The 24,078-nt window shown below is 46.3% G+C and overlaps 1 protein-coding gene across 2 annotated transcripts in view; it reads right to left on the bottom strand.

Annotated features, from left to right (window-relative positions):
* The window catches only part of MGAT5B (alpha-1,6-mannosylglycoprotein 6-beta-N-acetylglucosaminyltransferase B), a 793,707-nt gene that overhangs the window by 231,333 nt on the left and 538,296 nt on the right, over positions 1-24,078 (bottom strand). For both annotated transcript variants that reach the window (XM_078654621.1, XM_078654622.1), the window contains exon 10: positions 22,535-22,668. In XM_078654621.1, coding sequence (XP_078510747.1) covers positions 22,535-22,668 — 134 coding nt within the window. The remainder of the gene's footprint in view (positions 1-22,534; positions 22,669-24,078) is intronic.

Genomic DNA, 24,078 nt, shown 5'->3' with positions numbered 1-24,078 from the left:
AAGAAACTCCTTTCCGATACCCTCACTAAATCTGGGACAATTCATTTCTCACCCCACTTGGAGAGAAATTTACACCAGCAATATAACCCTTTCCTGGCTGGAAAGGGAAAGGAGCATTTGGGTAATATTTATGAAGGCTCACAAACATTGTTGTTTGTGTGTGACCCCGAAATTCCAATCGGCCTCAGAACCCCCATATTCCTAACTTGTGTTTGAGATTTACAGGTGAGCAGAACTCACGGTGGACATCTCTTTACCCGAAAATGGTCTTTTCCCTGGCAGGAATCCATTCACCTTTTGGTTGTTGTAAGCAAAGCAAATTCATTGCTAAACTTACGTGTACAGTCAAATGTACCACAGTAAGCCATTCCATTGTGTGTAGGCTTTCTATTATTAACTGCAATGGGGCAATAGTTTTGTTAATGATATTTACAACACAATATTTCTGTCAGACTATATTTTTGCCGTAACATACGGAGATACTGGTTCTACTACAGCTTAGCATGCTATAGGTAAGGGGGCAGGGTAAGGGGAGTCCTGAAATAGCAGCAGGTAAAGCAGGTCAGCGTGAGGGGTATTTACAGCGATCCATGAGGCTCACAGTACTGGAATGGCAGAACAGGAGGTGCTTCTGTATTAATAGAGTTGTATGTGATGGCAGTACATTCCACAGGGGCGTGTGAGCGCGGGCACAGAACTGAAGAAGAAGAAGATAAGGTGTTTCTGTATTAACAGAGCTGTATGTGATACTTAACAAGAGCATATGTGTGTGAGCATAGCACTGACCTTGCTGAAGATGAGGTATTTCTATGTTAATAAAGCTGTATGTGACAGTGGTATATTTAGAATGTGTGTGTGCGTCAGCACTGAACAGACATAGCATTACTGTATTAGTGGGGATTGGCCACTACAGAGAATTCCCACTACCACGTGAGCAGCACTAGGATAAGAAAACTGCGGACAAGGCGGGCCGCCCAGAGGAGTGAGGAGGACTCCTGCTGTTGGAGAAGCCGGGCAATATTGTACCGGATTTGATAAGCCCAGGAGAGACTCAAGAGCAACACAAGTAGTGACAGCCCAGGGTGTGGCATGGCATTTGTGGAGCCACGTGAAAATATTGATTCCAGGGCTGCTTGGGGGGAGGGGGTAGGGGGTGACTACAGTGGGATGGGCCGGTACTGTGCTAGAATCCCTAGGCTAAATTGGGAGCAGCGAGGGCCTCATGGACGAGACAACAAGATCTGTGTAGGGTTCTAATTTAGAGGAGAGGGTGAAGTGGAATCGGTAACCCCAAAACTCGGGGTGATGGAGCGCCCCCTTGAGGCCTAGAGATAGTGCAGGGTGAAGTCTGCCCACCTGACAGAAAGAGGCACATTGCCAAAATCTTAGATATGTATTTATACCTGGCCTGACCTACTGCTGACATAAAGCAATGCCACGTTGGAGTAAGTGTTGGTGGCACAGCATGTTGATGAGCTTGGTGTCGGGACACATGGAGGTCGATGTTGCACCCCAAAGGAGAAGGGGCACACAAGAAGAGAGTAGGAGGAGGGAAAGCTGGAAGGCTACAGGGAGGAGGAATTTGCACGGGCAGGCCCAACCACCCCGCCCTAGCCGACCCATACCTCCCTGGACGGTAACAGTGATTACTACCCTTCTGTCCTACCAGGATTAAAGGATCTCCATTTAAGTCCACCTTGGTTGTTTCTAGGTGAGCCAGATTGTCGGACAGCTTTCCATGCTTGCACTCACACTCCCCCTGGACATTATGGCAAAAGGGAAGGTGGGGCAGAGGCATGCAACAAAATAAAATGGATAAGTATTTGGTGCCGCGAATGTCTATGGATACAGCCTTGATGGCATGGGCGAAACCACCTCTGGATGGACAAAACGAGGCCCTTACAAAACCAGACACATATTTGGAAGACATAATCATAGCAATCCAGGCATGAGGTGTTCGCTGCCTGGAACCGTAAATTGATTCAGTGACTACTGAGGTTCCCCTTCTCAGAGCAGACCTAAAAAAATAGGAGCGAGAGAGGGCTAAATGCTGAGAAATCCCTTGTCGACCTATGAAGTGGTGCTAGGACCTCAAGAAGGCCTTAGCTGGTCTAACCATAGAAAATTAAGAAATATTGGCAAAATACGAGTGGTGGGGACTCCTGAGTGGGCTGAGGGGCCTAGTGCTGAACTGTTTTTGGAAGATTTCATAGTATAGACTTTAAAACCAAAGGGCCTGTCTAAATTCTTTCTATTAACGAATGCTCACAGAACTTCAATTTCTTCCCAACTCCCTGAGAGGCAACCTAGAAGGATGAGAGCACGAATCTTTAATCACTGTGACAGGAACATCATTCTACAGGCTTCTGGACTACAAGATAATCTGCAATTTGAAAATGCAACTATCATAATTTTTCCAGCCTTAACGCTGAAAGAGCGTAGCTCTTGTTGAAGAAAGTGCTCAGGGAAAGGGAACGGAAGTACATTATGCTATTCCGTGTGAAATTGCGAGTTATTTCAGAGTAAAAGACCTGACATTTTATCACCCCAGAAGAGGCCCAGGCCTAGATAGATGAATGGGCATTACCCAGGTAGGAGCAGAGAGAGACCAGAATGACTAGGGAAACTTCACTAAAGGTGCTCTCTTCGAATGTCTATGGTTTGGACAGCAAAACTAGGGCCCAGATGTAGGTAAATCTAATTTACCGACTCATAAATACCGAATTTTACCGATTCGGTATTTATGAATCGGTAAATCGGAAGGTGGCAGATGTAGGTAATTTTTAATTTACAATTACCGAATCTGTAAGATTCAGTATTTACCGGTTCGGTAAATACAGAATCGGTATTTCCAATTGTTTCCTATGGGCTTTGAAGCCCATAGGAATCAATGGAAAATACTGATTCGGTATTTACCGAATCGGTAAATACCGAATCCTGGCAGGGGGAACGGGGTGTCACTTTGACACCCTGTAGCACCCCAAATGCAGGCTTGTGTGCCATGTGGCACACAGATATGCCCAAAGGGCATGTCTGTGTGTCACATGGCATAGGTGTACATGCACAGATGTGCATGCACACTGGAATTCGGTATTTTACCACCCAATAGGATTGGGTGGTAAATACCGACTCCTAAAGGGCCTGTGGCACTCTTTGAAGTGCCAGCTACATCTTGATTTACAGAATCGGTAAATTTACCGATTCGGTATTTTACTGATTCTGTATATTTACCGAATCGGTAAATATACCAATTCTGTAAATGAGATGCCCCCTACATGCCAAATCTCAAATACCGGTCGGTAACGGCCGAAATCGGCCGTTATCGACCGGTAAATGGCGACCTACATCTGGCCCTAGATGAGGAATGTAGCAGCAGTACCTTAAACTACGAGCCCTGGATGTTGTGATGATTCAGGAAACCCATTTGAAAAGAAGCAATTGTAAAGGTTTGAACTGCTATGGTTACCGTGTGTTGCTTCACTCAGGATACACCTCTAACTCTGGGAGGGGGGATAGGTATTCTAGCCTAAAAAAATACCATTTATCCCCCAGAAATTGCAAACGGACAAAAAATAATGTTTTGTGGCAGAAACAGGGGAATGGGAGGGAATGACGTTGAATGAGTGCTCATTATATTTCACATATATGTCATACTTCCATGCTCCCATATCTGGGGTCCATAATGCTGCAGTTTCCACCAGGAATATTTATGTTAGGGGGTGGTCTCAATCTGGTGGACAGAGAAGAGCTGGACAGAGAAAAGTCTAGAGAGGTAAAAAGAAAGGAAGGGCCATTGAAGGCTTTCCTAAAGCTGATGGATTTAACAGACAGGTGGCGGGCACACATTCCAGATAAAAAGCAATTTTCCTTCTACTCGGGACCCCATGGGAACTTTATGTGGATCGATTATCTCCTGGCATAACACTTACATGTGGGACACTTTATGGGAGCCAAGCAGCTGGCAAGGGTATTATCAGATCATTCGCCCCCAAGCGGTTGAAGTATGGGGAAGAGATCTAAACTCGGGGGGACCTGGTCAATTTATTCTTTGTATCTAAAAAATAAGGAAATTGTCTACAAATTACGAGTAGGCTCTGATCAATATTTTACAGAAAATGAAAGAGCAGGGGATTCTGAGGTGATGCTGTGGGAGGCCTACAAAACAGTTGTTGTGGTGCAGGCATTATCATACAAAACAGTTGTTGTGGTGCAGGCATTACCACTGTTCGCAGGAGAGAAAAAAAAGAAGAGGGAAAGTTTGGAAGAGCTGGGAATGGAGATCCTTTCAATAAAATGCCACCTCCTCTCGAGAGCGGAGGCAGACTGACCCACCGGTTGCGACTGAAGAAACAAGAATACAAGTACCTTGCCAAAGACGGCACTTGCGCTGCCTTTCTATCTTCCCAACACAGGCTTTAAAGTGGAGAATAAATCAGGAAACCTTTTGGTCTGGCTTGGGCCAAGGAAGCAAAATAGGAACTGGGTCTTAGAGATTAAGAACCGAGCTGGGTGGCCCCAATTAGGAGAAATGTTGAAATAGCAGAAGAATATGTGCAATATCCACAGCCACAAAGAGCCCAGAGGAGAGAAAAGGCATCTCAAGTTCTCACTATCAACCAACCTTTAGAAGCTGAAATTGAAGCAGATGAAATAGGGACGGCTATAATAGAATTACAATAGGGGAAGTTGACTGGGCCGAACGGCCTACTGATTGAGCTATACGAAAGCATGGCCACCATTTTTTCCACACACATGCTCCAGGTGTTTCTTTGAGCTAGAGATCAGCATGGTCTGCTGCATGACCAGAGACTGGCACTATAGTAGCAGTAGTAAAAGAAGGCAAGCCATCTGATGAATTCAACTCGTACATACCAATCTCACTGCTAAATGTGGAAGCCAAAAAGAGTTTTAGCAACTCTGGTCCATCCAGATCAATCAGGCTTTAGGCCAAGTAGTGGCACAAACCTCAAATTGCGATGACTTTAAGGGGTTCTGGGTTACGTGGGGGAAGTGCGGGAACCAACTTTGTTGCCGCTAGACACTTCTAAGGTGTTTGACACCCTGAAATGGGCTTACATGGTTGCAGTCTTGGGAAGATTGGAATTTGTGCCTAGATATACACAATAGAAAGAACTCTTGCATGAGCAGTCATTGACCAGGATAAAGGGGAATGATGCTTCTTCCAGTCAATTCAAGTACGATGAGGTACCACACAGGGATGCCCACTATTACCCATGATTTTTACACTGGCACTCAAGCTACGACGGGGTATGAGACAGGGACGCCTCCCGTCTTCCATGTTTATGTGACTGGCACAAGAGCCTCTCATAGCCTGTATTAGGATGCTCAGATAAGGGGCTTGAGTTAGAACAATGCATGAAAGGGCAAATATCCTTGTATACAGACTATTGTCTGCTCTATGTGGCAGACCCGGAGAAGCCCATCTCTCGAATACTGCAACTGTTTCAAGATTTGGGGATGTATTCTGGGTACAGGATAAACTGGGGAAAGTCTACTATGCACTTAGTGACTGATGACCTTCTGAGGCTATTGGTTGAGTGTCAGATGCCTATTGAGATGGAAGGTCTTCATTAACTTGGTATTTACATGACAAGGGATGAACAGATTTTCTTGGAGCAGAACTTTTATGGTCTGCTTGCCACGTTCAAGGTAAATGCCAAACATTGGCAGAGGATGAGTTTTTGTTCATGGGTAGGACAGTCATCCCATGGTAAACCCTTTGGACTAAATATCAATTGGCAGAATCAGAAATATATAGATATCTACGGGTGTGGCATGTACTAGGGTCACATTTGAAAAAAGGGACTGAGATAGCAGAGTCTATTCCATAAGAGGACTGGATACTGACTTATCCACTACCAAAGTGAGCACTGCTGATCTATAAATTGGCACTGCATAACTCCCATGACAACCTGGTTAAACTAAAGGCTGATTGGGCAGCAGATGTAGGGGATTTTGAGGAAAATGAATGGGAAGATGCTCTGAGGGTCTGCGTGTCCGAGTGATACGATCAGGCTTCTGACTCACACAGCTCTGCGTTCTCCATTGATCATATTACTTTAGAGTCATTCTATGTAGAATGGGAAAGAGTGACTTTGAGCTTTGTGTGACAGGATATGCTTAACTGGGTTCCCTTTTTATATCCTCTGGACGTGTCCCAACATACAGTGTTATAGAATGAAATTGTGAAATACATGGAAAAGGTCATCAGCACTAGAGTTGGGTGTTTGGCCAAAATATTTATGTTACACATTTGGGAGGAAGAAAATGTCCCCAAATATCTGTTGCTGAGGTGCCTTGGAAAGTGGGGTAAGATTTGGGGTACCCAGAAATCTTAACTGAATGAAGAAAAGTGTATTGTATAGCGCAACAGTTGCTCCCTAAGGAGCATCCCAGGGCTGTGAGCTGGGAGAGATAACAAATGGCTTATAGGTTCAAAAGCTATGTTTTTAGCTTCTTCTTAAATATGTCCACAGTAGGAGCCTGTCCTTGGACAGTGGTAAGGTGTTCTAAGCCTTGGCTGCCAGGAAGTAAACGGAATGTCCTCCATTCCTAGCCCTGATGATCTTGGGAATTTTCAGAATGCCTATTGAGACTGTGTGCTGTGCGTGTGTGGGGGTGTATTCTTAAGATACGCGTGAAGGAAAGTGGGTCTCTTAGTACACTAGAGCCCTGAAGGTAATACGCAGGGACTTGTAAAGAGTTCTCTTCTCGACCGAGAGCCAGTGTAGATTCTTCTATGTCTGGCTCAACAAGTGTCTGCGTGGCAGGTTGACAATGAGCCTCGCTGCAGCATTCTGAATCCTCTGTAATCTGTTGATAATTCTGGCTGGAGCCACCAGGCAAAGAGAGTTGGAACAATCTAACCAGGAGGTAACCAGAGCATGTACAATGGTCTTCCTGCAGTCCTTCGGGAGATATTTTATGAAAGATCATAATGATTTCATAACGCCAAAGATGTGCCTACCACGGCCTGAATCTGTGGTTTAAAGGACAGGTCTTGATCGAACTTAACTCCCAGATTCCTTACTACTGCGGGTGGGGCTGGGTTATACCCATTTCTGCAGGCCACCAGTAGTGTAGGTCATGGGGGAAGGAGTTACCAAAGAAGAGTATCTTAGGTTTCTCCCCATTAAGTTTGAGACAACTCTTCTACATTCAGTCTACTACTCCACTGAAGCAACTCTAGAATTTTTCAGTGACCAAGCTTTCTATCTGATTGAAGGAAAGCCTCAGCTGGGTGCCATTTGTGTAGGAGACAAACTTGAAGCCCCATGTTTACACCATTTCTGCCAATCATGTTACACAGTGATGGACTCCGGGCCTAGTCTTGTGGGATACTGTGCTCCAACTGCCTGTAGGAGGACAGGAAAGGAGTCAGACAGGCAGCCGGATGTCAATCAGACAAAAAGAACCTAAGCCAGTGCCATGCCTGACCTCTTTGGCCTCCAGATGATCTAAAAGAATCTGGTGAGACATGGTTTCAAAGGCAGCAGAGAGATCTAATAGTACCACCTGTGCTTTATTGCCCTGGTCAAGGATGATCCTGATGAAATTCGTGCCCAAAGTCTGGCCTAAACCCAGACTGCATAGGATATAATAGTTCATTCTCTTTTAAATAGGCCAACAGCTGCTTATTAGCCTGTTTTTCGAGAATTTTAGAACACACTGGAAGCAGGGTAATGGTCCTATAGTAGGGGGGTTTGACTGGTCAGCCCCAACTTTCTTTAGCAGGGGGACTACCTGAGCCTTCTTCCATCCAGCAGGCACTGAAGCTGAAGCCAGAGAATAGTTTAGTACCTCCATAACCCTTGAGCTATTCACCAGCCCCAATTTTTCAAAGGCGGCTGGTAGGGAAAAGTGGCAGTGAGGTGGTGGGGCAGGCAGGGGAGAGTTAGAAAAAAAGAAAAAGAAGACTTACCTGCCGCGAGCTACCGCCTCTTCTCCATACTCATTGTTTTCCTGGTTCCCAGCAGCCCTGGGTTCACAGTCTCCCTACCCACTAACAAGCATGACAGCGGCATCGTGATTGGTCTGAGCGCCGTGGTTCGGCGCTCAGAGAGGGAGTGAGAGCATGTGCATGTTCGCCACCCAGGTTGTGCAATACAGCCAGAATCAGAACATGCTAAGTGTGTATGACAGGAAACATCCTTTACAACGCAACTTTTACCACGCAGTGCCTTTACGACGCAACTTTTACAACGCAAACCATTACAACGCATTGCTCTGGGGGGCGCTCTAGTATAGGGAATAAGTTTAATTTACTGTCCAACACCTTCCCTAGTGTCCACGGGGACTGGAGTTGGAATAGTAAATTAAACTATTCACTATCCAGCGCCCCAAAGCACTATGCGTTGTAAAGGTATTCATTGTAAATACCGTGTTGTAAAGGCATGCGATGTAAAAGTATGTGTTGTAACGTCATACATCCGTGTATGACGGTTTAGCCGGCCCATGAAGGTCGGCCAAACCGCCATGCGCACTTATGGGGTATCAACCACTCCTCCTCCCTCTGATGTCAAGTGAGCCCTGGTCCACCCACCCTAACCTGGCTGCAAGCTCCACTTTCAAAATAAAATGATAATAACATTCTGTTATTAACATTTTATTTTTCCTTTGCGCTGCTCAGAGAGCAGTGGGGCAACGCTCCTCCACCTCAGTGGAGGAGCCCCCACTACAGATTTTTTTAAAAAACAGGCAGGACATGGATCTAAAGTTGAATCCAAGTTTCACCAGGCCAAGAGCTGCACTGTTTCATCCACAGTAAGAGGGGCAAAAGAGAAGAGGGGGCAAGCCACATTTAATGGGGAAACTCCTACTGTAACTGGCTTCTCAGACTCAGAGACCAGCCTAAATTTGCTGTTAATGTTCTGGATCCTATCAGTAAGGTAGTCTGCCAGAGAGTTACATAGCGCCTGAGAAAGAGGGGTATGTTGCTGGCAAGAACTAGGCACCAAGAATGTTTTTATTGTTTTAAGGATCTCCCTGGGCTCAATTGAGGCTTTGGATATCTACAGAGAAAATGTAATAGCTTGTGAGGATCATATTTTATTCCTGAACAGTTTCAGGGCGGACATTTGTGCCCCTTTGTCATCCGCATCGTAGTTAGTCCTCCAGATTCTTTTGAGCCTTTTACAATTGTGCTTGCCCTCCCTTAGCTCTTCAGTAAACCGTGTAGCGGGGAGTGTTGCTTGTTTCTCTAAGGATCAATTATAGGGCACAATCTTATCTGGTGTTGCCTTAATCTTGTTGTTGAGTGTACAGGATCTACCTCGGTGAACCTTGGCAGTGTCATACGAGAGTCAATAGCCTGTCTGAAAGTGTTTCCGTGATTTTATGCCAGGCCCTTGTTTTATCTTCTCCTGCTGGATTGCAGCAGCTTGGACCCTGAAGGTCAAATGTAAATAGAATCCGCACATGATCTGATCAGATCAATGGCAAAGGGGGAAGAGTTTGAGGTGAATCCCAGTTGGAAAAGATGAGGTCCAATTGGTGAACGCCGGTATGCATAGGGCTCATTGGTCTTCGGGGCAAATGCAAATCCTTTAATGTAGTTATCAAAGCCTGACCTGCTGTGTTACTGATGTCATCTATATGCATGTTAAATCCCCCAAGACTGTGAAGTTGGCATATTTTATTGAGGCACTGCTTATGACATAAGCCACGGTATCCAGGATGTTACCCAGTTTTACCGGTGGTCTATAAACCATGAGACCCGAGAAGGAGGAGTTCTCCGTTATCTTAAAAGAAAAGATGAGTCCTTCCCCAAGTTCATTAGCTCAAAACTGCTCACCATCACCGAGAATGTAGATCAGAAAAATCACAGCTAGGCCTACTACTCTATTTCATGATCTTGGTGCAAGATGGAATAACTAGAACTTTGAAGACCTGCCAGCTGAAATGGAAGTATGGGGGAAAAGGGAGCGGTCAACACACGTGTCAGCTGCAGATGGACAATGAGGCCAAACACCCCATTTGTACCCGGGATATGTGTTACTTGTTGTAAATTGACACGGTCGTTTGTTCTGGTAAAACAAAAAAAATCAATAAAAATATATTAAAACAAAAAAAAATAAGATGATATTTTATCTGAACAAAAGCATAATATTATCTACCTTATACTGTGTCATGTCACTGGACGCTTTTAGAAATGTGCATGTTTTCTCTCCTGGGGCCAAAGAACAGTTTATTTAAATGTCATTCTGTACTCTAGCCTTTGTCACAGCAGGTCGATTATCTACTCAAATTATATAATTGAAGAGGTGACCGATGGCATTGTGTTCAGAAAGAACACACAGAACTCAGCGTTGTTTTGCAAGATCTGTTTTATGGAGACACAGGGACATGAACGATTACAGCTAATTATAACCATTAAAACAAATGGAGTTGCAAGGTTATGCTCGAGTTAATAGCACGTGATGTAAAAGATCACAAGTAGCCTACAACATATCACTTAACCAAGTAGATCGTCAAGTCCTTATACAAGGTGGAAATCCAGAAATACCCTGGGGTAAATCCGTAGTCCTGAATTGCATCCACCCACTGCCTGTCCGCCTGCACCACCTCCTCTAGCAGTGCGCTCTCACAGCAAGGACTAATGCTTGTCATGAATGTGTACAATGTTCAGATTCACCAACACACACGGAGAACTTTGCAACTTTGCCTACCCATATATGCACGCTTCAAAGCAAGTTGTAGAAAAGGCAACGAAGACTGTGGATGCATTCTCAGGTGGAATGCAGAGGGTGAAGGGTTGGGGTCCGAGGGTGAAGGGTGGGAGTCCACAGAAGGGTCTGCTGGTGGTAACTGCAGAGTGGACCTCTCTAGTGGAATGCAGAAGGTGAAGGGTGGGGGTCCACAGAAGGGTCTGCTGGTGGTAACTGCAGAGTGGACCTCTCAGGTGGAATGCAGAGTGTGAAGGAATATAAAATCGATATTACATAATGTTGGCGTGAAGTACCCAATATATAAATATATATATTAGAACGATAAACCCTTGTAAATATGCTCAACACATGTATACCTTAAGAATCGGGCTCACACCGAACAAACACCATCTTGGTTTCATTCCTTGGAGTCTCTTTCGTTAGTTAGGAAAACACGTGATTTATTACTCTGTAGAGGGCCACAGAGGCCAACCTGAGCTATGAAAGAACCTTTGATTCTAACTTAGGAAACCCAAGGTCACATCTGTCTTTCTTGTAGGATGAGCACATTCTTGTAGGCACCATGCCTGTACTCCCATGTCTAAAAGAACGATAGGGAGGCACCTTCGCTGACCGACTCCTGGAATAGCTTGAGTTAGGTTTCGAATCCATTATTTGTGCCTTATATGGGTCCTTCCTGTTGGCTTCATGTGAAACAGTACTTTTCCATGTACGGGGTTTCTATGAGGTATGCTGAAAGTATATATGCACTTTTTTTAATGTAATCCAGCAGTCTCCTCTGCGCACCTTCGAGGGCTGTGGCAAGAGTGAGGCTCCCCTATATAGGGTGCTTTTGCAAAATAAACGATTGAACCTTCTCCATTGCCGACTGACTTATTATTGGTAATTTAGGTATATGGCCTATTGGTAAGTATAGCTCTATGGTATATAATTTTTGGTACTTCAGGTGTGAAGGGTGGATGGGTCCACAGAAGGGTCTGTTGGTGGTAACTGCAGAGTGGACCTCAGGTGAAATGCAGAAGGTGCAGGGTGGGGGGTCCAGAGAAGGGTCTGCTGGTGATAACTGCAGAGTGGACCTCTTAGGTGGAATGTACAGTGTGAAGGATGGGGGTCCAAAGAAGGGTCTGCTGGTGGTAACTGCAGAGTGGACCTCTCAGGTGGAATGCAGACGGTGAAGGGTGGAGGAGTCCACAGAAGCGTCTGCTGGTGATAACTGGACCTCTCAGGTGGAATGCAGAGTGTGAAGGGTGTAGGGGTCCATAGAAGGGTCTGCTGGTGGTAGCTGCAGAGTGGACCTCTCAGGTGGAATGCAGCATGTGAAGGGTGGAGGGGTCCACAGAAGGGTGTGCTGGTGGTAACTGCAGAGTGGACCTCTCAGGTGGAATGCAGAAGGTGAAGGGTGGGGGTCCACAGAATGGTCTGCTGGTGGTAACTGCCGAGTGGACCTCTCAGGTGGAATGCAGATGGTGACGTGGGGGGGTCCACCGCAGGGTCTGCTGGTGGTAACTGCAGAGTGGACCTCTCAGGTGGAATGCAGAAGGTGAAGGGTGGGGGTCCACAGAAGGGTCTGCTGGTGGTTAGTGCAGAGTGAACCTCTCTGGTGGAATGCAGAAGGTGAACGGTGGGGGTCCATAGAAGGGTCTGCTGGTGGTTAGTGCAGAGTGGAGTTCTCTGGTGGAATGCAGAAGGGGAAGGGTGGGGGTCCACAAAAGGGTCTGCTGGTGGTAACTGCATAGTTGACCTCTCAGGTGAAATGCAGAAGGTGCAGGGTGGGGTGTCCACAGAAGGGTCTGCTGGTGGTTACTGTAGAGTGAACCTCTCAGGTGGAATGCAGAGGGTGAAGGGTAGGGGTCCACACAAGGGTCTGCTGGTGGTAACTGCAGAGTGGACCTCTCAGGTGGAATGCAGAGGGTGAAGCGTGGTGGCTCCACAGAAGGGTCTGCTGGTGGTAACTGCAGAATGGACCTCTCAGGTGGAATGCAGAGTGTGAAGGGTTGAGGGGTCCACATAAGGGTCCGCTGTTGGGAACTGCAGAGTGGACCTCTCAGGTGCGATGCGGAAGGTGAAGGGTGGGGAGTCCACAGAAGGGTCTGCTGGTGGTTAGTGCAGAGTGGACCTCTCTGGTGGAATGCAGAAGGTGAAGGGTGGGGGTCCACAGAACGGTCTGCTGGTGGTAACTGCGGAGTGGACCTCTCAGGTGGGATGCAGAGTGTGAAAGGTGGAGGGTTCCACAGAAGGGTCTGCTGGTGGTAACTGCAGAGAGGACCTCACAGTTGGAATGCAGAGTGTGAAGGGTGGAGGGGTCCACAGAAGGGTCTGCTGGTGGTTAGTGCAGAGTGGATCTCTCTGGTGGAATGCAGAGGGTGGAGGGTGGGAGTCCACAGAAGGGTCTGCTGGTGGTAACTGCAGAGTAGGCCTCTCAGGTGGAATTCAGAGGGTGAAGGGTGGGGGTCCACAGAAGGGTCTGCTGGTGGTAACTGCAGAGTGGACCTCGCAGGAGGAATGCAGAGGGTGAAGGGTCCACAGAAGGGTCTGCTGGTGGTAGCGGCTGACAGGAGCCCTAGTCATTTTCTCCGATGACCAACCATACCTCCTGCTTTCTCCACACATCACCATTGCCTGTGAGCCAGCGTCTTCTTTGTAGTACAACCTGTCCTGTAAGAAGACTTACTATCCCTTTTCTAGCTTTACATGTGATTAACTCTTCCCAAACCCTACCAGCATTTCAGAGGTACAGGCTCGAACATTAGACTAACTCTCCCCCAGTCATACATGCGCTTCAGAGGCACAGAACTGAAACTTGACTGACTTTGCTTGAGCCCTACCAGCCTTTCCGACGTGTGACTTACCCTACTCCGCCGCTACCGGTGTGGGCCTAGCATAGGAAGCCCCTGATTGCCCCGTAGACCAGGCCGCCTCTGCTTGTCCCCTAAGGCCTCTGCATAACAACAACTCTGTTACTATCGGAAATCCAAGCATGCCACAGTTGTTAAGCATTCGCACAGCACGGGTAGCTGCAGAATGATAGCAGCTCTGTCAAAAAAATCAACATCTCACACAGCCTATTTGTGAAATGTGAAATGCTAAAATTATGTGCAAAGGGAAAAAACTGTGAAAAGCCTCAATCGGCTCCTGCGGAAAGTTCACTTTTCTGAACAAACATGTTTATCCAGCTGTAAACATGCCGTGTGTACAAAGGGTTCTTCTCCACTCGTTGGCGTTTAGGTATCAGTGACAGATGTGTTTTTATTTCTTTTTTATTTAAAAAAGTTTTTATTGTTATAAAAAGAGAACATACAAATATATAAGTGGAATATACATTGGCAGTTTTATCTACAGACCATTTGTGAAAGCGCGCTCTTTTCGTTTGTTTTCCCCCAGTTAAGGGGGTGGGGGGGGGGGTGAAGGAGGAAGAAGGAGAGAAAAAAAGAAGGGGGGGGGTGGCTTCCTCCGATACTCGTCGTGAGTCTCACTTGTCGTTGTCGTTACTGGGTCTTTCTCAGGTGCTCGTCGAGTGGGCCCCACATGTGTACTTTAGCGTTGTGCTCCTTAGAGAAATTGCCTGTGATGTTGTCTGCTCCTCTCAGGAAGGTGACCCAATTAATCCACGTTTTAAAGTTTGCTTTGGCAGTGTTCTTCCCGTTTGTCAGGATTATTTTTAGGGCCGCTGTGAGGAGCAGGTCCAGTAGGTCTCTCTCTTCTCTGCTGTTTAGGTTCGCGGTCAGATGTTCTGTTGCTAGGCTTGCGAAGCTGATTGTTAGGTCTGCTTTGAGAATGTCGTTTATGAAGGTGTTGATCTGTGTCCAGAACCTTTTGAGTTTCACGCACTTGAAGATGAGGTGCTCGAGGGTGCCTTCTTCTTTCTGGCAGTTCCAGCAGTTGCCCGACTCTGCAATGCCGACCTTGTGGTTTGCGCTAGTTGTGGGGTGACTTTGTTTGTTGTCGCTGAGCTCCACATTTTTGCCCGTTCTTTTTCATTTAGTTGCCTGCCTAGGAGTGTTTCCCATGTGTTGGTTATTTTCTTGTTTTGCGACAGTGTAGAGGGGCTCAGGAGCTTGTAGATCTTTGCAGTTTGGTGGCCTGCTGAGTTGAGGGTCTGCATGTATTTGATGATGCTTGGTTCCTCTCTGTGTAGGTTAGCTTTCGTTATAGCTGTCTTGATCTTGAGGAAGTTGTAGAGCTCTTGGTTCGGGAGGTCGTGTAGCTGCTGTAAGTTTTGGAATGTCAACGGTTCCTGTTTGGTTTCCATCTGTTTGGGGAGACTGATTCCTTTCTCGATCCATATGTCGTTGTGCATTGTCGCTCCGTGGTAAGTTACTTTTGTATTGAACCAGATAGATTCCCATGCTGTGCCTTTCAACTTCTGCATCATGCGTCTGTCTATTTTCATCAGCGCTTCCCTCGTGTGTTTCAGTATTGGGTTGGACCTTTGGGGGTGTCTGTTTGCTGTTAGAAGAGCTACTGGCTTGAGGCCTCCCAGGATGTCTTTCTCTACCTCTAGCCAGACTGGTTTGTATGTTTGGGTGTCGTCTATCCAGGCTATACCCTGCCTCGCCAGGCAGGCCGTTTGGTATGTTTTGAAGTTTGCCAGATTGAGGCCCCCAAGGTCCTTTGTTAGTCTCAGTTTATGTAGGCTTATTCTGGGTTTTTTGTTTTTCCATAGGAAGATGTTGATAAGTTTGTCTAGTCTCTTGTGGAAGGCTTCTGTCATCAGGAGTGGTAGCATTGTTAGCGTGTAGTTTATCGCCGGCGTTATCATCATTTTGATAGTTTCTATCCTTCCCCACCAGCTTATGTATTTTGGCGACCATAGTTCTAGTCTTTCTTTTATTTTTTTCAGCGTGAGGTCCTCATTGTGCTGGAGCGTTGATGTGAGGTCTCTTCCAAAGTGCAGTCCTAGGTATTTTAGTGGTTTCGTCTGCCATGCCAGTCCGGAATCCCCGAGGACCTCTCTTGTGGTGTGGACGTTCATTGGCTTGCACTCCGATTTATCTTTGTTGAGTTTGTAACCTGAGGCTTCCGCGTACTCTTCTATTGTGTCCATGAGCGCTTTTATTGACGGAGATGGGTTTGTGGTTGTGATAGGATGTCATCTGCATACGCCGCTAGTTTGACTGTCTTCTCTTTGACTTTGATGCCCGTTATTCCTGTATTGTCTCTAATTCTGGCTAGTAGGGGTTCCAGAGCCAGCAGGAAAAGGCCGGGGGAGAGGGGGCATCCTTGTCTGGTGCCTCTTCCTAGTGTGAGCGTTTCGGATGTACTTCCGTTCACCACTATTTTTGCTTTTGGTTTGTTGTAGAGGGCCATCACCATTGCTATATATTTTTCCCCCAGTCCGAATCTTCCCATGCAGTTTCTTAGGAACGGCCACGAGACTCTGTCAAAGGCTTTTTCCGCGTCCAGCGCTATCATGACTGCCTGTTCACTGCTTCGTGCTTTGTGATTGATCAGATGGCACAGTAGCCTTGTGTTGTCCTGCGATAGCCTGCTTTTGATGTATCCCACTTGTGAGCTGTGGATGATGTCTGGAAGAACTTTGTTTAGTCTATTGGCCAGTACCTTTGCGTAGACTTTGCAGTCAACATTTATTAACGAGATGGGTCTGTAGTTCTGAGGGTACTGTGTGTCTTTCCCCTCCTTGGGGATTATAGTGATGTTCGGTTCGCTCATGGACTCCGTCATCTTGCCGTTCTGTATGCAGGCCGAGTATGTTTGTGCCAGTAGCGTTTTTATGTGGTGACCGAAAGTTTTGTAGAACGTGGTGGAGTATCCATCTGGTACTGGCGCTTTGTTCTGTTTTAGCTGGCTGATTGCTGCTTCAATCTCTTTTTCTGTTATATCGGCTTCGAGCGACGCCCTCTCCTCCTCTTTGAGTTCTGGCAGATTGGTGTCTTTGAGAAAAGTGAGTCCTGCGTCTTTGCTCAGGTTCTTATCCTCGGCGTATAGTTCTTGGTAGAACTGTCTGAAGACTTCTAGTATTCCTTTGTTTGTTGTTTTGGGACTTGTTGGTTCGGTCTGTCATCGCTGCGATCGTGTGCTGCCTTTGTTTTGCCTTTAGATAGGATGCCAGCTGTTTCCCTGCTTTGTTTGCTGCGCACAAGTTGACGGATTTGAATTTTGTTAACCAGGAGCCTGCTCTCTCGCTTAGTATCTTGTTCAGTTCGTATTTCTTCTTCGTGAGCAAGGTGAGTGTGTTCTTATCTGTTATGTTTGCGCAGTGACCTCTCTCCAGTGCTTTTATCTCCTCCTCTATTTCGGAGATTTTTTTTGTTTCTGCCTCTGTTCATCCTTGATTTGATGTTGATCAATTTACCCCTTAGTGTCGCTTTGAGTGCGTCCCATATGATGCCCTTCCCTACTTCGCCATTGTCGTTGTTTTTGAGGTAGTCTCTAATTGCTTCATCAATTTCTTTCACGTTTTCTCTGTTCTGCAGGATGTCGTTGTTTAGTCTCCATCTTCTCGTTAGGTTTTCGTTGTGTTTGCCGCTCAGAGTGAGTGATACGTGAGCATGGTCTGAGATGGTTATTGGAGCTATCTCCGTTTCTTCTATAAGGTGCGTGTGTGTGTTGGACATCAGTATATAGTCAATCCTACTGTAGGAGTTGTGTGGGTGTGAGTAGAACGTGTACTCACGCGCCGTTGGGTGCTGTAGCCTCCATGGGTCTGCTAGGTGCTGTTTGATGCACAGGTCTTTCAGGGTGTTGTTGTTGTGGGAGTCATGGCTTGGTCTGTTTGGGTGCCTGTCCGTTGCCTGGTCCATCGTCTTGTTCATGTCCCCTGCTACGACCAGGAGGTCTTCTTGGGGTAGGTCGGATAGTTTGCTGTCCACTTCCTGCCAGAATTTGTTATCTTCAGAGTTTGGTCCATATATGTTGACTACGTGTATTCTGTCGCTCCCTTTCGGGACGCTTGTTATCAGCATGCGTCCATCCTCGTCTGCTTCTGTTTTTTGTGTTATTAGGTTGGACCTCTTGCTCAGGATCGTTATTACTCCTCTTTTCTTCCCTTTTGCCGGCGAGCAGAGTACTTCCCCTATCCATCTTGCTTTGAGTTGCTTTGCTTCTTCCTCTGAGAGTATGGTCTCTTGCAGCGTGTATACGTCCCCCTTTAGTTTGGCCAGGTGCTCTAATATTTTCCTACGTTTGACCGGATGGTTCAGTCCTTTAACGTTCATGGATACCACCTTCAGGTTTGTGGTCAGGCTAGCTTTTGTTGGGTCTGTCACGGTGGTGCGGTGTTTTCGCTGGTGTTTCTGCTTTCCTTACGTTTTGGCGCTGGCCTGTATATCCATGCTCCGTGGTGCACCTTGTGACCCCCCCCAGGGGTTTGGAATGCACGGTGTGGGATGAGAAGTGAGGAAAGGATAAAGTGGGGGATGGGAAAAGAAAAATGAAAAAGGAAAGGGAATTTTTTTGTTACACAAATGCTAGCTGTATCATCTACCGTCCTGTCCACCTACCCCGCCCTCCCCCTCTGTCCGCCCCCCTCCCACCCTCCCCCCCTCCCTCCGCCAGTAGAAAAACGGGTGTGCGACAGCAAGGGTCCTCACACTCCCCCCCCAAGTCCTTGCATAGTCTCTACTGTTGAGTTGTGCATACGCCATGAAGGTCCGTCTGTAGAGATGGGAGAGAGCAGGGAATAAACACTAAAATAAAAAGGATATGGCCGTTGTTGTTCTCCCTCTCCTTCCTTCCCGTAGTTGTGGTGGCGATGCTGAGGTAGCTGCGGTTGGTTTTTTGTGCGTTTGTCTGAGGTAGATTAGTTCGTTTAAGTTCGAGTTCTATACGTGTACGTTACTCATTCCTCCCCTTCGTTCGTTTCATCTGAGGATGCTCTTCGCTTTGCTCCTGGGCTTGGTAGCTCCATTTCTTCTGGAGCTGGGCCTTGTAGGTATCTGTGTAGGTCGTTGGGGTCGTCGAAGATTCTGCTTCCGTGCCTGTCTGTTATTCTCATTTTGGAAGGGCCTGCAAAGGTGAATGCAATGTTCTTTTTGCGCAGATGCTCTCTCTGGGCTAGGAAGCCTTTCCTCACCTCAACTGTTAGCCTGGAAAAGTCTTGGGTGATTGTTACCTTTTCCCCGTTTATCAGCATCGGGCGGCCTTTCCTGGCTACAGTGAAGATCGCGTCAGTGTGATTGTCTCTTAACGGCTTGCATATTATTGGTCTGGGGGCGTTGCTGTTCGCTTGTTTTCTGGCTGGTATGCGGTATGCTTTGACGATTTCGAGCGGTTTGTCAAAGCTGAGTCCAGTAAGTTTGGGGATTAAAGTTTCCAGCATTAGGGCGCATGCCCCAGGTGTGTCTTCTTCCTCTTCAGGCACTCCCAAGAGTCTTATATTCCCTTTGCGGCTTCTGTCCTCTTGCTCCGCCATGGCCTTTTGTAGTGCTGTGGTTCTCTTTATCACCAAACCCAGGTCTTTGTGTGCCACATTAGCATGGTCTTCTAGCTGGCTTATTCTTTTCTCCGCCTCATCGATTCTGCCGTTGGCTTTGCTTTGCTCTACTCTAATCGCTATCAGTTCCATCTGGATACTGTCCACTGTCTTTTTTGTGGCCTTTGCTAGCTCGTTTCCTTCCGTTATTTTCCTCAGGAGGGTGTCCAGTGTGATAGTCCCGTCCCCTTGGCTGCTACGCTCCTTGGCCGGTGATGTGTTCTTATTTCTAATTTGTGTACAGTTCTCTAAAGGATCCAGCGGGCCAGAGACACAGAGAGAGAAAGAGAGAGAGAGAGAGAGTGTGCTTACGGGTTTGGAAGAGAGGGGAACAGAGTTAAGTATGCGTGCATCTGTGTGAGACGGAGAGAGAGAGTGCTTGTGAGTGTGAGAGTAGGAGGGGGAGAGGGTAAGGTGTGTGTGTGCGTGAGAGAAAGAGCGTGTGAGAGAGACAGACTATGGTGGGTGTGAAAGAGGGAGGGAGGAAGTAGTAAAGTGTGTGCGTTTGTGTGCGTGCGTGTGAGTGTGTGTTTAAAACGTGCCTTTCAGGCCCCCAGTTCATGCGATAAGCACACACGTTAATTGTTAACAGTTAATTGTGCACACAAAGCTCTGTGGATACTGACTGCAGCACACATTGGTACTGACCTAGATGAACGAGCATGCCTTGCTAATGATGTTACATTTACATACGCTTTTTAATCTGTTGCTATATATTGTGTTAACGTGTTTATTAACATCGAGAAAGTGGAAATTAATTAAAATAATAATCATAAAACCCGGCAGTGAATATTCCCAGATGTGGACAAACTGCCTGAGTCAGTTCAAAAACATAATTACCAAATCTGCGCAGGCAGGACAGTAAAATACTGAAGCAAATCCAAATCAGCATGGCCATAAAGCAGCAGTGCCCCTGCAGGGAAGGGATGGCAAAGACATTCAGGCAACACCCGTGATGCCTGCGAAGGAAGGGGGAGCTCAAGGGGTGGCAGAGAGCTGGCACTGCCCCTGTTGCAGCAGGCATAGCGAAGGCAGGTGGCACAAGCATTCCAAGGGCAGGCCTGAGAGGGGAAATAAGAGGTAAAGAAAGAGAGGGGGTACACTAAACAAGAGGAGAGGCAGGAGTCAGGAGCGAGATGTAAGGGGGAGAGGAGGTTGAGTGTCTGCCTATTTGTCTGCATTATCATTCCTATTATGAGCTCCGCTTGGGTGTCTCTGCTTTACAGTTTCTAGACTGAGATGTGTCTGCTTGTTAATCCTTAGTTGACAGTTGTGTATTTGTCGGTCTACTTGGCAATCTACAGTAGAGTGGGGTGTGAGTGTGTGTGTTTGTGCGTGATTGTGCCTCGACGTACAAGTGTCTCTTCGCTCTATATTTCACAGAATAAGATGTGTGTGTGTGTGTGTGCAACCTTGTGTGTGTACCTAAAGGTGTGTATGTATGCCTCGTTGTATGCTTGTAGTGTGTACCTGCATGTATGAGTGTCTAACCCTGCTCGAAAATTCCTAGAATAAGATATGTGTTTGTGTGTGCAGGGGTGTGTGCATGTATAACCGACACTGTGGGGACCGGCTCGGTCCTGTGTGGGTGAGTGAGTGTTTGAATGTGCGTGGGTGTGCACGTACCTCTGTGTATGTGTGCCCATGTTTAATGCCTTCATCAGTCCCACTCTTCTCATGTTGTTGCCCCTGGGCATCAATGCTTATTTTGATGGTTTGGTTGCTACTGAGGTCCTTGTTGGCGATTCATTCTGCCCTCAGCACTGACCTACCACTATGATCATAGACTGAAGGGGGGTCCAGAAAGCTGCTCCAATGCATTTTTCATAGAGACATGCTTCTGGTGGATGTGCCCCAGGGTGATGGTCTTATCTACTACAATAGAGCACGGTCTATGACCCACTTGGGTTGGTAGGAGGATGCTGTTTCCCTCCAGCCAATGGTTGTTGCTAAGTAGGGTTTTTATGAAAACCCTTTACTCTGTTCCGAGCAGATTGATCCGCCTGTTACTGACCAGATTGTGGGGTTTTATTTGCAGTTACCACACACAGATGCCAGGCAGTTGGGACATTTCTTGTTGCTGTGATTTTTAATATGGTCATGACAGCAAGAAGAATCCAGGCTGGGAGTTGGCTGTGTTTCATTCCGAAGGTTAGGACCAAGGTGGCCGGGCACCTAAATGTACTGGGAACATGTTTTCCTTCCACACCTGGGGGCACTGTGAGATATAGCTATTGCCAGTGCATCTCAGCTCCTCTCTTAGCTGTTAGCATCTTCGGGTGAGTGTGCACTTTATACGTTCTTTATAACTATTAGCACCTTAATAATGCTGTGGGCTACCGTACTCCAGAAAGACTTTGTATTACATGTCAGATCATTTTTCACAAGCTCTTCTCGATATTTTCTGGCCCCACTAAATGTTCCCTTGCAAGAGCTTTTTACGTGAATCTCTGTTTTTTATTGTTTTTACAGGTCTGTGGATTCCTAGCATTTGTTTAAGCTGCTTCTCTGTCTCTTATAGTCTTGAAGAAAGCACATTGTCTGTGGAGGATGTTGTTTTGTGTATTACTGCGGGTATCTTTGAAGTCCATGTTATGTATTCAGAACTGAGCCCCTGTATTTTGCTTTATTATCTTTTCTTTCACTTCATTTGCTGGTTGTTTCAACAGCACCTCACACCCAGACATAGGGACCCGCGTGTCTCAGCCTTAATTTGACTTTGCAGGCATGAAACTCAGCAATAAAATATTCATGCATATGTTCTGAATACTGAATATTGTTTGATCCCTGTGAGGACCTTAGAATCATAAAAGGGTCGAAACGTCATCAACACTGGGGGCAGTTAGACCAGGAGATTGTTTCTGTCTAATCTATATTTCATCAACAGGAACAATTTGTTTTACCACAATGCTATTGTGTGGCTCTTTTCTGGCCCTTTGCTCCTACTTACAGATACACGTCTTTAGTATTCTTATATCTTATCACCGTGAGTGCGCTGAGCAGCAGAGCACCACCTTTGTACAATAGCTGGTAATAATTAAAACCTCTATAACATGTAATCTTTCTTCATGGCAGCATTTACTTTTTTGGAAGCTGTTCAATGATTAATTATTTAGTTACCACTGATTATTATTGTTGACTTTTTTGAGTAATTGTAAAACTGTTAAATGTATACCGCAGTGAAATACTGATGTGTTTACACTCTTTAATTTGAGCATTCCTAGGCACACACAGACACTCACTCACACGCATAGATACACAAGCCTTTGTTGAGCTGCCTGAAGCATTGCAAACAAATGCAAATACGATCACTCACACTTTCAAACACCCCGCATGCACTTTGGTCTAAAAGGGATTTGAAGTCCTGATGAAGGACGGAATGTCCCTTCAGCAGGACACATCTTATTTGACTTACGGAACATAGTCATGAACTGCTGGGGGTGCAAATTCCAGTAGCCCCAGTTGGTCCTGAACCCGTGAAGTGTTGCGTATTCCTCATGGTTATAGGCCGGCTCTGTCCCAAAAGTGTCCACGACACGGACATGGCACCTAAAGAAAAAAGAAAGAAATGTGGATGTGCGCACACATGGTCAAGCCGAATGCAGGCATATCCCAAGGCAGCACAGTTGGAAGGGCTAAGCTGAACCCAAACTATAATCAAAGTTTGCGGTAGAAGTGAGATCTTCGAGTTGTACTGTATGTCTCTTTTATCATAAACAACAGCCCCACCTCATCACCTAGTGTACTTACCTCAAATACACTTCGTGCAATGCTTTCTATTTAAAGCACCTGAGTGAGTGCCTTGGGACTAGACACACACCACTGTGGAGGACACAGGGACAATTTAACGGTCAGCAGTGGCAGAAGAGCCACTTCAACTCCAGCGTCGTGTTTCTTCCCCCACGAACCCCAGCCGCACACTTGCAGGTGATGACACGGCATAGAGACCTTCATTTGTAAAAACGGATCTATGATTGACTTGCCACGGCTGTGATCCTCGAGCAGTATTATTTTATCCCTTTCTAGGGAAAGAGCCTTGTTCTTGCATGTGCATTCAAGTCATAGGTGTGCAAGGTCCATTAGGTCACCTTGGCTACACAAATTTCCCTAGTGACACTACTCATTGCCTACTTACCATTACTCTGTGACCTCCTCGCATGGCATGTGCTAGCTCTTACTTTTATTTTCTAAGCTTTGCCAATTGTGAGAGATTGAGTTGATTGACTGGGGTTTAAGCTGTGATCAAACTGCAACCACAGTCCTTGGTCAACCCCCTGGTAGCTTGCCACAGAGCGGTCAGGCTTAACTTAGAGGCAGTGTGTAAAGTATTTGTCCAACACTTCAAACAGCAATACTGTGAAAAACACCACACAAAAAGGATCCCATGCCGAGGTAAATAAAATAGAGATTTTCTTAATAACACAAAAATCCAATTAGTAGGACCAAGGATATTCAAGTTTAAGTTCAGTTCAATAAACTTTTTTCGGCAATAAGCCATAAAAGCACAAGCAAGAAATGTACATAAACATCAAAATTCTTTTGCACACAAATAAAGAAAAAGTTCTGTTTAACATTTTAGCAAAGCTACAGAAGTGCAAAAAGTACAAACATTTTAAATACTTTCAGATTCACGTGAAAAAAGTGCCAAAAAGTACAAAGCGCCGACTGTGGGTATTTGGTTGGGCCAGACCAGGACAAAGTCACAAGTTAAGGCAGACCGCAATGGTGTTTGAGCCTGCTACAGGGACCCAGTTAAGCCTGCTGAACAAAGTACCTTAAATATTGGTTTGCAGAGCGTTGCTATGATTCACTTCAAATATGCACGTGTAGCTGAAGTGATGAGGCGTGGCTGCGATGCGAGGACCTGCTTCATCGTTGAGGAAACCATGGATGGGGCTTGAGATGTGAAGTATGGTGTCGAAGATGTGGTGTGCGGTCAGTGCAATGCGTCAAGTTCCT

Source organism: Lissotriton helveticus, chromosome 7, assembly GCF_964261635.1.
Source record: "Lissotriton helveticus chromosome 7, aLisHel1.1, whole genome shotgun sequence".
Taxonomy (NCBI): domain Eukaryota; kingdom Metazoa; phylum Chordata; class Amphibia; order Caudata; family Salamandridae; genus Lissotriton; species Lissotriton helveticus.
Note: the sequence above shows the minus strand (reverse complement) of the source record. Positions and strands in the feature narration are given on the sequence as shown.